This window comes from Rhinolophus hipposideros, assembly GCF_964194185.1.
Source record: "Rhinolophus hipposideros genome assembly, chromosome: 19".
Taxonomy (NCBI): domain Eukaryota; kingdom Metazoa; phylum Chordata; class Mammalia; order Chiroptera; family Rhinolophidae; genus Rhinolophus; species Rhinolophus hipposideros.
In genome coordinates this window covers 330,303-345,058 of record NC_138065.1, presented here as the reverse complement: position 1 = coordinate 345,058, position 14,756 = coordinate 330,303, and the positions used below count along the sequence as shown (strand labels likewise).

Sequence of the window (14,756 nt, the reverse complement as noted above, 5' to 3'; positions counted from 1 at the left end):
CAACTTTTTGTGTCATGTCTGGGCGCGGGAAACAAGGCGGCAAGGCGCGCGCCAAGGCCAAGACGCGCTCGTCGCGGGCCGGCCTGCAGTTCCCCGTGGGCCGCGTGCACCGGCTGCTCCGCAAGGGCAACTACGCCGAGCGGGTCGGGGCCGGCGCGCCCGTGTACCTGGCGGCCGTGCTGGAGTACCTGACGGCCGAGATCCTGGAGCTGGCGGGCAACGCGGCCCGCGACAACAAGAAGACGCGCATCATCCCGCGCCACCTGCAGCTGGCCATCCGCAACGACGAGGAGCTCAACAAGCTGCTGGGCAAGGTCACCATCGCGCAGGGCGGCGTCCTGCCCAACATCCAGGCCGTGCTGCTGCCCAAGAAGACCGAGAGCCACCACAAGGCCAAGGGCAAGTAGAAGTGACCTTGTTTTGTGGCACGTCCAATATGTCCACTTGAAACCAAAGGCTCTTTTCAGAGCCACCCACTTTTTCACTAAAAGGGCTCTCGTGTTCTTAGGCTGATAATTGAAAATGAAAATGGCATTTGCTACACTCGGTCGGTAGATGTCAGTAGTTAAACACTTTGGAGAGGTGAACTCTCCACTTGAAAACCCATATATTCTGGGAAAGGGCTTCCCATTTCCCTTGTTGAAAGTAAAACATTGAAAAACCACGTTAGAAGTGTACCTGTGTTCATCACATGTTATTAGTTCTTGTATATATTCATGAATTTTAAAAGACCTTCCCATCCTACTATAAATGTGACTTGGAATAAGAAATGCTGGCAACAGTAACTAGTAGTGGTAGGCACTCATGGTCCCCCAAAGTAAAGTATTTTAGGTGTAGTCAGTGCTACAATGAAAACTAAATGAGGTTCAGCGGCTACAAGGGTGACAGGAACAGCTGTCAGTGTTCTCTTTTAGGTGACTTAGTTCACGGTGGCTGCTTGTAACAATTTGCCACGAAATTGATATTAAATGGATCCCATCACAGTTCTGGAGGTTAGAGGTCCGAGATCAAGGTGCTACCAGGGCTGCTTCCTTATAGCAGCTGACGGAGAGGTCATTGTGCCTCTCTCTCGCCTGGCTTGCAACACCTCCAGCCTCTACCTCCCTCACACCCTTCTGCCCTGTACCAGTGTCCTCTCCTCCTCTTGTAAGGACAGCAGTCAGTAATTAGATTCAGGGCCCAGTCTAAATCCAAAGTGATGTCATCTCGAGATCCTTAATAATTACCTCTGCAAAGACCCAATGTCTAAATGAAGTGACATTCTGAGGACCCAGGTACACAGGAGTTGGGAGGTGGAGGGAGACATTCACCCCACTGTCCGCCCCACCAGGTACACAGGCGCTCCAGTCCCGACCTGCTCGGTGTAGTTGCCCTTGCGGAGCAGCCGGTGCACGCGGCCCACGGGGAACTGCCAGGAGCGCGTCTTGGCCTTCGCGCGCGCCTTGCCGCCTTGTTCCCGTGTCCAGACATGACACACATTCTCGGCTTCACATAGGGAAGAATTCAAACGGGAGCCGATCTAGAGTTTTAAGTGAAAGTAAGTTTATTTAGCAGAGTAAGAAAACAAAGGCCACCCATAGACAGGGTCGTGGTTTCTAATTAGTGGAAGAGAGAGCCCGTCCATTCCCCTGTCTAGGGTTTACATGTGTCTTCTGTTTTCATGGAAAACGTGTTGGTATGAGTGAAAGGAGGCTAGAAGAGCAACGGTAGGTTTATCTTTAACGTCTGTGAGATGCAAGAATAGGGACAGGTTTGTCTAACTCTTGTAAAGTATGTAACTGCAGGGATGGTCCTTATGGAATCTCCAGTCTCTGGAGAGTTTGCTCTGTGTCATTGATTGACGTCTGCCCGACTTCTGTGTCCTGGAGCACGAAGGCGGCAGGCTTGGACCCCAACTTCTTAGATCTTACTGTAAAAGTAGTCCTGTTGGCCCTTCCATATGTTGCCATGACCCTGGAAAACTGACTAGATTGTATTTGAACAGATTGGAAGAGACTAAACTATGTTGCTGTCTTAGGGAGAGTGTTCTGAGCAAAGAATATAATGCAAATATCTGAGGCACTCGCATACTTGGGATGAATAAGGGAGGCAGAGAAGTTCAAGGAAGTTGAAGATGGAGTTCAAGTCCAGAATCGTTAAGATCTACGAAGGGCAGACTGAGTTCACAGAGAAAGGCAGAGGTCCCTCACGTAGGGGTTTATGACGACGTGGGGTTTTCTGTATATGCCGTGAGTTTGGCAAATCATTTTAAATGTCTATTCTAAGAGTTTTGAACCGAGGAAAGGCATAACCTCATGTACGTTTCTTTGAAAGCTCACTAAAGCAACTGTGTGGTGAATACACACTTTAGAAGTAAGGATGTAAATTAGGAAGGTGTTCTTTTTGAGAGATATGGGACTTGACCGCAATTGGCGGTAATAGACAAATATAGGGTGTGTGATTTGCTAGTGTAACTAATAAAGTTTGCTGACAGATTCGGTGTGTACTGTGTAGGAGAGGACAAAATCGTTTTCCCTCTATCTTTCTGAGTTTTGGGCTAAGACCCCCTAGAGTAAACCACAGATTAACAAGAGAAAAACAACCAGAATTTTATTAACATGTACACCTCATTTACACCACAGATACTCAGGAAAACAGAGTAAACTCCCTGAAACTACCAAGCCATCGCTTTATTTACCATCTTCAGCTAAAGACAAAAGAATAAGATGTGTGGTGGGCAGAGGGAGGGCAATCATGAGAGGTTATCAGGAAAAGTGAGATGAACAGTAGGTTTTGTCGTGCAGGTTGAGTAGAGGCCTCCCCATTGATGAGACTGTCTGGAGTACCCTCTTCTCTTTCTGGTACCCAAGGCAGACACTTGTAAATGGAGATTTCCTTTACAAATTTTGATGTCCCTTACAAAAGGGTAACTTCTATTTTGTTCATAGATTCTCTTGTGTATGCTCTTTCTCCAAAACAATCTTTATGCCAAAGAGGCAGAGTTTGGGCTGATACATGGTGCTCCCCTTCGACTGTGAAAGAATGTAAAGATACGAGGAAAAATGTCCTGATTTTAACTAAATTTATTTGATATATTGTCATTCCATGTGTTAGATAAAAGCCTGGATATTTCATTTCAATAAAATATGTTTATAGAAGAACAGACACCTTTGGCTATAACTTTAGAAACTACAGAGTCTGAAAAACTTCAGATACCCATCCTATGCTAACCTTGTTATCACTAGTTGCTTTGCAAAAACTCAAAAAATCAAATAGACAGGGAGGCTACCAGTTGGTGGGAATTTTATAGATTTTTAAAGTAGAGTCTGTAAAATGGATTCCAGTTTACTAATGTTGGAGAAATTGAATTAAAAATAAAAGAAGTATACTTTCTTTTCCTTGAATTTGAATTTTCTACATATACATTAACAAGAAATTAATTGCTCTTGTAATTAATGGAAGTTTTTTTTTTTTTAATTCTTAAAATTACATATTATTTAGAAAACACTCTACTGAGATACACATCTGGATTGGAGAGATTCAGTGGTTTTTCAAATTAGAAGAACACAGTACTTCAAAAAATTTATTCTAGTAAATGTATAGATTTAACAGTTTTGACAAAAGTATTAAAAGAAATTGTTGAAACTAGATAAAATCATTTGTAATTTCAAGAAAAATGGTGATAGAGTGTGTTTTTAAAAAATAATTGAGGTGTGAATTTACTGCCAAATACTGAAATATTTTTCAACATTACCGATAATTATACTTCAGCACTACCTATAGACTGAACAGATCAACAGAACAAGGAAAACTCCAGAATTGTTAATTCTATATATGATAAATTAAGTAACTCAAATCAGTAGGGAAATAGTGTGGTGTACTGATTAACCATGTGTTTAATGTTTAAAAAGTTAATTCTCTATATAAGAAGCCAAATCTGAATTACATATTTTAAATGGTTGTACCCATTATAAATACTAAGACATGATAGGAGCTAGTGTTGAAAATGATACGTATTGGTATCTCTGGTGGAAGAAACTTCCAGGAAGTATGCCTGGAAACTCTTAAAATTCTGTTAGTCCATCTTGTTCTATTTCCAGGAAGTCAGGATGTGGAATGTATTTCACCTGTATGTAGAGAAAAATGTTAAAGAATGGGAGTGTTATGCTAATACTGTTACAAAAATGCATGTGTGTATGCAACCACAGGACATTTTCTTGTCTTCTCTTTTTTTATGGATCTGCGATGTTAAAATGTCGTGATAAATGAGGATGGGGCTCGAAACATATTAAATGAGAAAAGAGAGAGAAAAAAGGGCCTGAGCGTTTAGGATTCAAAAGAATTGCGTGAGAAAGAACAAAGGCGGCCGGTTCCGCTTTAGTTCCCTTCCCCCAATCCACAGGGACTTCCTGCTGCAGGTCCTTCGGTTTTCACTCCGGTCCGCCTGGGCTAGTTATAAAACGGAGCCTCGGCCCTCGACTGCACAGTTCTGCCCTGTTTCCTCTTTGACAATGTCTGGTCGTGGTAAGGGTGGTAAAGGCCTCGGGAAAGGCGGCGCCAAGCGCCACCGCAAGGTCCTGCGCGACAACATCCAGGGCATCACCAAGCCCGCCATCCGACGCCTGGCCCGGCGCGGCGGCGTCAAGCGCATCTCCGGGCTCATCTACGAGGAGACCCGCGGGGTGCTGAAGGTGTTCCTGGAGAACGTGATCCGGGACGCCGTCACCTACACGGAGCACGCCAAGCGCAAGACGGTCACGGCCATGGACGTGGTCTACGCGCTCAAGCGCCAGGGCCGCACCCTCTACGGCTTCGGGGGCTGAGAACGACCCCGTAAGCTCGCTTTCTGCAGCAAAACCAAAGGCCCTTCTCAGGGCCGCCATCTTTTCACCGAAAGAGCTTAAGTGGTTACCTGCAAATGTTGTTTAAATCTGCACTTAACGTGTTCCTTGGGTCAGTTTTCTAGGTTCTGACTATGGTTGTTTCAAGTGTTGGGAAGGGTGTAAAATATCTTGTGAGCATTGTCGGGTGTCTTTGAATCTTTTCCTGAACCCCCACTTGATCACAGGGTTGAAACTAGCCGCGTTAATCTTAGGTCAGGTCTGGAGTGTAGACGCTATTTCAACACTATTAAAGGAAGTCTACTGAGGAAACTTCCCTGGTGTTTGGGAAAGAGTGGAGCAGAGTTTTTGGAAGCATGCATTTTTACTCTACATTTAACTTTATTTATAGACTTTCGAAGTGAAGGATTATCTATGTGAGAAAATGTTTTTTATGAAGAATACCAATTTTGGAAGCGCAAATTCAGACGGAAGCCGAAATAGTGTGATTAGGAGACCAAGGCAAGGGTTATTGATGAGAGATGGAAGGGGAAAAATTCCATCTTGAGGGAAGAAAGCATTGCTCCTGTTGCAGAAAACCTAACAGTGGTGCTGATTCTAAACAATTTCTAATTTTCAGTGCGTAGCCATCAATCTGGCAGTCATAGAGTATCTGCTTTGTTATCTTTGCAAATGGCTTTAGATCCAATGTTGCCCTAGGCCCAGACCAATGTTTATTTTGCTGTTTTAAACATTCCAAGGTTTGAAGCCTAAGAGGAGCCAGACATCAAATTTGGGATGTCAGCTCCTCCATTTTAAAGTGGCGTCTTTTATATTTTTGTTTACAAATTACACTAGAACACATCTGGGCATTATTAAGAATCTTGATGATATATTTGCCCCCGGTAATATTTTAAATACTAAACTAGATCAGGTACGCAAAAGATGCTAGTGAAACCATACCACTTAAATGTTACTACCTAAAATAGTTCAAATACTGTTAAATCACTCCCATGTGTTTCTTCTCATCAACAGAGCCCTGTTTTTCTTATCCTGGAATTAACCCCCTACCTGTTCCCCAGTATCATTTTGGTGGTTGTTATTTCCATGCTTTCTCTTACCTTTACATGGACATATCCCTAAACAATATAGAGCATCATTTCACACGTTTTATAAACTTCTAAATATATTTCTTTGTATCTATCTTTATGAAACATGTTTTTCTACATTTGCTTTTGAAGTATAGTGTTGAAATGTGTAATGTGTTTATTTTCATTATCTTTTGTAGTGTGACAATAGTACATAATTTAAATATTCGTTTCTCTGTTGGAAATTTAAATTGCTTTATTCCTGCCCCACCCTTAGCCCCCATAGAGCTGTAATGGGCAGTTGGGCACCTCTTCTGCTTACATATCTAGGAGTGGGATTGCTTGGTAATAGGCTATATACATATTCAACATGAACAGAAATGAGCAATTTGTGTCCCAGTTATATTTTTAGTTTACACACCCATATTCCAATACTGAGAGTTCCTTAGTCCGTATCTTCAACATTTTCCTAATGTCGGACTAAAGCGTTTGCCAGCCTAGGGAATCTCATTGTGCATTTAAATTGCATTTCTCTGATTATAACAAAGTTGCTTATTTTCTTATGGGATATTTTAGCTATTTGGGAATACTCCTTCCCTCCCTCCCTTCCTCCCCCTGGGAACAGCCTGTCCATATCCTTTGTCCACGTTTTTATTTCCTGAAATTTATGATTTGTAAATATTCTTTATGTATTTTGGTTTTTAATCTCTTGTCAGCTTGTGACAAATCTATCATCTTGTTGGTTGGTTTGTCTTTAAATGTTATTATTATCTTTAGATGCACAGAAATTAATTTTAATCACATTGGATCTATATTTTTCAGTTTTTACGAATGCTGCCTTTTCATATAGGTGTTATTTCCCTCCCCTCAATTCCAAAAAATAAACAAAGGAAAATCCCTGCAGGCATCACTGGACAAAAAATTTAGGCTGTTTATCTTTATTTGACTTGAATTGGAGAGTAGGGCTTTTCTAAAAGAGCTCTTAACAGATTGATTTTCCTGTTCTCATAGCAAGAATGATTAACATAATGACCAACATTCGCAAGGTGTTGAGACAACTTGAAGACAGAAGAAATAATGCCTTATATATGAGATCCTGGAGTTGGTGGGCAACGCAGCCCGTGACAACACTGAAATGTGTGCTAAATACTTTGCATGGATTACCTCATGTAATAATCACGAGATGGTTTTATTGTCCTCATTTTAAAATGGCAAAATAGAGGCACTGCCAGCCACATCAAAGAACCAAGTTGCAGAATCGTTATATTCTCCAACTCAAACCTGGAATATTTTAAATCAGTAAGCAGACAGCAGCCATCAGAATGGGTGGGTCGTGATCCTAGTCCTCTAGTGGAGAATTTGGGGAAATGTGTTAGGACAGGTACAAGATCTGCCCTTGAGTAGCTCGGTTTGATTCAATTATTCCAATCACTTCTACAACTGGTCAGGTTGTGAACCTGAGAAAGTCATTTTTATTCCCACTCCTTTCACACGAACATTTTCTTTCTCTGGGTGGCACAGAACAGCTGAAAGGAATCAAAGTTCAGACCCATGTCCTTTTTTTACAAATAGGAAAACAGATGCAGACCTTAAATAGTTTGCTCAATTAAAGGCTGAACAAGATTCCAGTTCTTACTGATATGCCCTTGTATTTCCCCATTCAATATCTTGTTACTTGTCTCTCTGACCTTACATGTTTGATTTAGTTTAAAAACTAGGAAATCGGTCACATCGGATTTTTGTGAGCTCTCCTATTCCATTCCGTTACTCAGGAGAAAAACCCCGCAGCTCATCTTTGCCTCGCTTTCCCTCCTGGTGGTCTGACATTGTCCTAACCCCCAAACGGGCTGGAGGACAACTTTCAAAAAGGAAAGCTGGGTGAAACCATTATTCTGCCAATTTAACGGCCCTCTCGCCATTCCAAGTCGTTTTAATCAGGTTGTACCGCCTAGAGGTAACTGCGGAACTACGCTACACTTTGGGAGATCACCAAGTTTGGGTGGACCAAATTTACTAGTATATACGCGCAGATTAGAATAGGAATGGTGGAGAAAAGGGGGTACGTGTTACAGCCAGCTGTTAACATTTTAACAGAAAACCACGTTATGTCCCGACTGCAGGACCCGTTTTCCCGGCACAGCCAGAAACGTAAACACACACACACACAAACACTTTGCATTAACACACCTAGTGTTTTTAACCTCGGTGTTTTGATTACAAAGAGGCCCTTAGTAGGATATCCGGTTGCCTTCTAGCCAGAGACGGCTCCCAGCACAGGTGTTACTCAGTGTGATGGGATTCTCGTACCTGAAGGCCATCAACGCCCATATTTAAGCCTCTATTTGAAATGTGTCTACAACTCTTCTCGACAAAGTGGGTGGCTCTGAAAAGAGCCTTTGGTTTAAGGGTTGCTGCACAGGAACTTACTTGGCGCTGGTGTACTTGGTGACGGCCTTGGTGCCCTCGGACACGGCGTGCTTGGCCAGCTCCCCGGGCAGCAGCAGGCGCACGGCCGTCTGGATCTCCCGGGACGTGATGGTCGAGCGCTTGTTGTAATGCGCCAGGCGCGACGCCTCGCCCGCGATGCGCTCGAAGATGTCGTTGACGAACGAGTTCATGATGCCCATGGCCTTGGACGAGATGCCCGTGTCCGGGTGCACCTGCTTCAGCACCTTGTACACGTACACCGAGTAGCTCTCCTTGCGGCTGCGCTTGCGCTTCTTGCCGTCCTTCTTCTGCGCCTTGGTCACCGCCTTCTTGGAGCCCTTCTTCGGGGCGGGCGCGGACTTGGCCGGCTCGGGCATGGTGGGGACGACTCCAAACGAGATAGAGGAAACAGCAAGAGAAATGTGTGAGCTGAACATGCCGTGTCCCTTTTATATAAAACCTCGCATGCAAATTAGGGTATAAACTAAAGTCCTGTGTCTGATTGGTGGTTATTCATTGTCACGTCAAACTTATTAACTCTGCCCAATCAGAACGCAGGAATCCCAAATTTGTATTTGCACTGGTTAAGATGAAGCTGCAATTTTAACCAATGACACGCCCTGTTTTTCGCGCCCAGAAACGTTGCTTGAAAAGTGCCGCCCCTTGTCGCGTCCTACGCAACAAAGGCTGTAGGGAGCCGAGGGTTAAGCTATAATAAAGAGACAGAGACTCAATACAGTTAAATTACAGAGGACCAGGGGACTCGCGCTCTCAAGAGACCGGATGCCTGAATGGGTTCGATTGTCGGTATTAATTGATTACAGACAAAGAAGTCACATGATTTAAGGCACGGTCTGTGAAACTCTTACACCACATAGAAAAAATGATTTCAAAATCCAATTATTTATCTGAAAACAGCGAGGCGTCCAGTCCCATGATGAGGTGTGGTATGTACCTCCCTGGGGGGGAGGGGGGAGTCTCTCGAGGTAAAACAATGCCTTGAGCTGAGCGGGAAGAGCTTGATCTCATCGCTCTAATGGTCCTCTCTCACAATTAGGTGAGGGAGAGGCAGAGTCAGCAGCAGCTTTTCTCAAGCAGGGGAAGGAATGACAAATGAAGGCATTCCCATCAATCTTCATACAGCTCATCGGGGGTCTTAACGGGGTCCGACTGGCTTAGGTTGTTTCTCCGGTGAGAAATCATACCCGTCTTTGACTGCAAACCCTTCATCTGAAGACTAAGCAGAGAGACACAAGGTGTAACAAACTCAATCCCAGAGACGCACAGTTCCACAAAGCCTTCCTTTCTTAGGGAAAGGCACGGGGTGGACAGACGTCTAGGCTGTTGTGGGACCACGGCCCCTGTATTTTGAGTATTGGCGGTAAAAGTCTCTAAAGTCAGTATGTCCGGACGCGGGAAACAAGGCGGCAAGGCGCGCGCCAAGGCCAAGACGCGCTCGTCGCGGGCCGGCCTGCAGTTCCCCGTGGGCCGCGTGCATCGGCTGCTCCGCAAGGGCAACTACGCCGAGCGGGTCGGGGCCGGCGCGCCCGTGTACCTGGCGGCCGTGCTGGAGTACCTGACGGCCGAGATCCTGGAGCTGGCGGGCAACGCGGCCCGCGACAACAAGAAGACGCGCATCATCCCGCGCCACCTGCAGCTGGCCATCCGCAACGACGAGGAGCTCAACAAGCTGCTGGGCAAGGTCACCATCGCGCAGGGCGGCGTCCTGCCCAACATCCAGGCCGTGCTGCTGCCCAAGAAGACCGAGAGCCACCACAGGCCAAGGAAGGAGGAGTGAGGGTAGGGACCCTGGAAAAGGAAGGCTCTTTTCAGAGCCACCTACTCTATCAGAGAAAGCTGCTACACACAAGTTATGTTGTAGTTTAGTTTTGACGTTCACGTTGCGAAGGGCTTCTAGCCTCCAGGGAGGGGCTGAAACAACCACAATAAGTAACCCTGAATGGAGTCGGACCCACTGAAATGGCGTGCCTTGTTGTGAAATTCCAGATGAAGTCAGGTGGGCAAATTATTGAACCCACTTTGTAATTCTAATGTTACCAGTTACTAGCGTTTTCAAACTGCACTGAGAACTTAAAACACAGCATATAGAAGAGTCTTGGAAAGTAACAGCCTGATTCTGAAGTGATCTAATTCTAAAGGATAATTTTCATCAAATGGTGAAATTCTTAAAATTCTACTCAATGATCACTTTCATTTTCTTTAGAATTTAATTCCAATGACAATTAGAATATGATTTATTGATTAAAAATAGGCAGAATTTTCTGAATTCCATATTGGTAAATTCTTGGTCCTATTTCTTTGGAATACATGTATTCATTTCCTGCACTCTTGAAGCAGCTCAGCCATGCAACCTAGAAAACCTTCCTCCCTGGGAATGGAGGTAAACATGGAAACACGCACTGTCAGGTGATAGATAGCCCAGGATGGAAACAGGAAATGAGCTATAGAGCGTAATGGCGCTACGCTTTTAGAAAGTGGAGGTAACTTCTTTAAAGGTGTTACCTGATCAGAGACCTATGTAAATTGAAAAGACATAGACTGGCAGATATTAGGAGAAGCGTACTCCAAGTGGAGGGAGCTCAAAGTGTAAAGAAAATGTTTAGCATTTCTTGGGAACATCACATGAAGCTATGAAGTAAAAGCGGGGGTGAGAGTCAGGGGGATCTTGGGGGGGGGGGTTCTGGCACTCCCTTGAAGATGAGGCCTGAGGCACGTGGCAGTGGGAGAGCAGTGAGTATACAAGTGTCACCAACCCAGAGAGGATCTGCTGGGAAATCCCATGCCATGAAACTTAATGTCTATCCCTTTCGTGTGTCAGCCAGGAGCAAAACATTGGGTAGTGGAGAGATTGACTGGGTGGGCAGTTCTAGGGATGGACAGAAGACAGTGCATGTTTCTTTAGATGACAGATGTCACTGGGAAATGAGAGGAAAGGCCCATGGCAGGTGGCTCTGGTGGTCTGCTGTGATCCTACAGTGGCTCCTACTCAGCACGCCTGGAGATTGAGACCTTATACACACCTTTCCACCTTTTTAACACTGCACTGGAGACTGAAAAGCCACAAGAAGCTGAAGGGACTCCTAATCAGAACCAAGGAAGACAAATGCTCGTCACCCCACCCCACCAGCTGGCGGTTTCTGTTTTTCCTTTTTCTCTTTCCAATGCTTCTCCCAGCCATATCCAAGTCCTGTTGGCATTGGCTGGAAGTCCAGAAGAAGAAACTGAGGTGATAAAAATAAAGAAAGGGAACTTTTCCCTTTAAACATGAGGACAAGACTTCAAATGCAGACCCAGGTGAACTGTGCAGTCTTTCCGCACACAAAAGAGCAATCATGAATCAGACAGTTCCGTCTCTGGCTGGGCCAGTGCTGAAACTGCAAACTCTGATAATCTGGAGAAAATTGGAGGAACTCGGGCGGAAGTCATGGCTCAAAAGAATAGCCCTGACTCTGGCCTTCAGTTTCTAGACTGAGCTGCAAAGGGGAAGTGGAACCGCTAAGGTGGGAGTGAAAGACTGACCTGAGGAGGGGAGGTGGCTGGAAATGGGAAGCAGGTGTTGCTGCCTGGGGACCACTGGGAGGTGACTGGGGACCGCAGGTGCGCAGAGGGGCTTCCATGAGCCGCTATTCGCATAGCATCGTACTCTGAGAACACACACATGGCACCTCTTGTCTCCTGGCCTTGTGGATTGTGAAAGCTCCAAACAAACAAACAAACAAACAAACAAACAAACAAAAAGTGTCTTTGTCTCTTTCTCATAGTTTTAGCATCTTATGGGAAGTTTCTGCATGACACTATCTGTTTTGATTTCTGAAAGCCTTCCCTTCTTAGGGCTCCAATAGCCCCCATCCTTCCCCAACTGCCTACCCGACATGGATTCTGAAACTCACACAACGAAGCTTCAGAGGTGTTGCAACCTTGCGGCCACCTTGTGTTGTGCTTCAGACATCGTCCCTCCAGCGGCCCAGTGATTAGCCTGACGGCGTCCGCTGCCGTCACCCTGTTCACTTGTATCACATGTCCCTCGGTGTTCTCTGTTGAGTAGATTATTTCAACTCCGCTTTACAGGGGTGAGGACAGGGGACCCAGAAGGACCAGCTGCTGTCAATCCCTTCACTACCAGTAACGGAGGGAACTCGGATTTAAAACGCAAACATCTCGATCTTGCAATCCTCTAGAGCGTCTTCTCCAGCTCTTACTGGGCTGCGCCCGTGGCTGAACGGCCACCTCTCCGTAGGAAGCGTCGGGCCTGGCACAGAGCCACCCTGTGGTGCCAGGTAACTGACGGGAAGAAGGCCCGCTCGGGGCTGCCCACCAGCAGGGCTTGCTTGGCACACACGCGTGTGCAGGAGGCGTGCCCGGCTCTCTGGCCCTCGGTTACGTCGCGCAGCTTTCAGTGAGCGTCGCCAGCAAGCCTGCCGTGCGCGGAGCCGGGGCTTCCGAGACCAAAAGGGGGCATTTTCCCGACGTCCTTTGTGAACGCCTGGCTGTCGGTCTGGGGACATCGCACATCACTGGCCTTAGTCTTAAGTGTCAGCCCCGGGGGTGAGGTGGGGTGGGGGCGGACAGGCTCCCAGCGACGGGGCTGGCAAAGGAGGGGCCCGGAGCAAACTCCAGTCTGAGCGGAACCAGGAAAGGCGACCTCGGGAGGAGAAGAGCCAGAAATGACGGTCCGTGTCGATTCTGCCCGCGTGTTTACTGTGAGTGAGTGGAAGTGGGGTTGGGGAGAGTGGGAGGGTTCACCGTGTAAGGTCGAGGTTTTCGGAGATTTCTCGTCGTTAGTAAGGAACCGCAACCCTCAGATGCATCCAATGCCCCCAGGCCGGAGACCCCGTTTCGCCCTCTTGGGAGGAAAACCCCGGCGCGTCCTCGCTGAGAGGATCAGGCAGGGGCTGCAGCTGGACTCCGGGAGCCCGAGGCCCCGGCCCACAGCGCTGCGGAGGCCCCCTCGCTCCCGCGCACGCGCAGGCCTCTTCGCTCCCGCGCACGCGCAGGCCTCTTCGCTCCCGCGCACGCGCAGGCCCCCTCGCTCCCGCGCACGCGCAGGCCCCCTCGCTCCCGCGCACGCGCGTCTCCGCTGAGGTTCCGGACCGCGCCCCGGGCTGCGCGGGTCTGACCTAAGACAGGCGGTCTCCGCCCGGCTTCACGACCTCACGTTCCCTGCGGACGAGGCCCTGGCACTCTGCAGGGAGCGGCTGTTAGTGTCTGGAGCACTCGGGCTTCACGCCCGATCCTCCCTAACGCTCACAGTGGCAGCGGGAGCAGAAGTATCAGGACTGTGCTTTGTGACAATCTGGCGTCCCACTGCACCCCAGAGCAAAGCAGACTGTGGCGGTGGGGCTCCCAGAGAAACGCAGTTCCCGCATTGGCGCTCTCAGAGGCCTCAACCCGCAGCAAAAGAAGCTCCTCCCTTGCCTTCCTGGGAGGAAGGAAAACCTTCGGGCGCTGGTTCCACTGGGGATCGAACCCAGGACCTTCTGCGTGTAAAGCAGACGTGCTAACCGCTGCACTATGGAACCGTGCGCCTGGCCGCCGCGCAGTAACCTCAGCAGAAAATGTTTGCAGCTATTCGAAGGTAACGTTTCCTTGGCGTTCACTTACATTTCCAGGGCATGTCACTCACGCACAAGCGGTATCATCTGTAAACACACAAGAAAAAATTATCTAAGACCGCATTCTTCTTCTTTTTTTTTTTTTTTGGCTTATAACAACAGAAATTTATTTCTCACAGTTCTGGAGGCTGGGAAGCCCAAAATCAAGACAACATCAGATTCAATGTCCGGCGAGGGCCAAATTCCTGATTTATAGATGGCCACCTTTTCAGTGTGTCCTCAGAGGGTTAAGACCGCATTCTTGATTTGTGCCCCTTTGAACCCTTCTAGACTAATCTATGTTCTTCCATTTATTCAAAGATTACTTAAAACGCCTGCGTGCGTGCACCTCGCACTGTAGCTCCTACACCTGTGGCAGGTAGCAGGTGCTGCATGAATGGGTGTCTATAAACGAAATTAGCAGTGCTCTCAGGGCCTCTCTTTGCGACTGGGTCAGAACTGACCAACTGGGGACTGCTCTCTGCTCAAATTAAGCTTAGGATATTTGGGCATTAAGATGGGAGGCAAAGAAATGTTTTCAATTGTAGGTGTTCAGAGCATGCCACCCCAAAATATGCCTCTGGCACGTTGATTATTTTGACTTAAAGACACTTAAAAACAACAGATGCATAAAAGGCATTCTGACCCTCCTTTTTCTTCCTAAGTGCAGGAGATAAAATGCCCATGTGAAAGGCACCTTACTGGACCAGGAGAAAGGGAGAAACATTTTTATTACCAGAGACGGGCAATGGGGGCTGACGGAAACCTGGACCAAAAACCTTATTAAACTAACCCTTATCTTTCTAGTTACTTTTCCACAGTTAACTATC

At 46.9% G+C, this 14,756-nt stretch overlaps 5 protein-coding genes across 5 annotated transcripts in view; 4 read left to right on the top strand and 1 right to left on the bottom strand.

The window, feature by feature from the left end:
• The window catches only part of LOC308510680 (histone H1.3-like), a gene marked incomplete at both ends in the record, with an annotated part of 269,863 nt that overhangs the window by 148,957 nt on the left and 106,150 nt on the right, over nucleotides 1–14,756 (top strand). The gene's annotated exons all lie outside the window — the stretch shown is intronic.
• Nucleotides 15–407, top strand: LOC308487567 (histone H2A type 1; the record flags this gene model as incomplete). The annotated part of the gene is made up of 1 exon (XM_081025981.1): nucleotides 15–407. One exon carries the CDS (start codon nucleotides 15–17, stop codon nucleotides 405–407), a length of 393 nt encoding a protein of 130 aa, XP_080882107.1.
• LOC308487486 (histone H4) lies at nucleotides 2,575–6,090 on the top strand. The gene has a single exon (XM_081025762.1). It carries the CDS (start codon nucleotides 4,491–4,493, stop codon nucleotides 4,800–4,802), a length of 312 nt encoding a protein of 103 aa, XP_080881888.1. The 5' UTR covers nucleotides 2,575–4,490; the 3' UTR covers nucleotides 4,803–6,090.
• LOC308487485 (histone H2B type 1-K) lies at nucleotides 8,311–8,691 on the bottom strand (the record flags this gene model as incomplete). The annotated part of the gene is made up of 1 exon (XM_081025761.1): nucleotides 8,311–8,691. The coding sequence occupies one exon, from the start codon at nucleotides 8,689–8,691 to the stop codon at nucleotides 8,311–8,313; it is 381 nt and encodes a 126-aa protein (XP_080881887.1).
• Nucleotides 9,532–12,301, top strand: LOC308487484 (histone H2A type 1-H-like). Its single transcript, XM_081025760.1, has one exon. The coding sequence runs from the start codon at nucleotides 9,717–9,719 to the stop codon at nucleotides 10,110–10,112; it is 396 nt and encodes a 131-aa protein (XP_080881886.1). The 5' UTR covers nucleotides 9,532–9,716; the 3' UTR covers nucleotides 10,113–12,301.

Coding starts and splice junctions, on each gene's coding strand:
- LOC308487486 (XM_081025762.1), top strand. CDS start 4,491: ATGTCTGGTCGTGGTAAGGGTGGTAAAGGCCTCGGGAAAGGCGGCGCC.
- LOC308487484 (XM_081025760.1), top strand. CDS start 9,717: ATGTCCGGACGCGGGAAACAAGGCGGCAAGGCGCGCGCCAAGGCCAAG.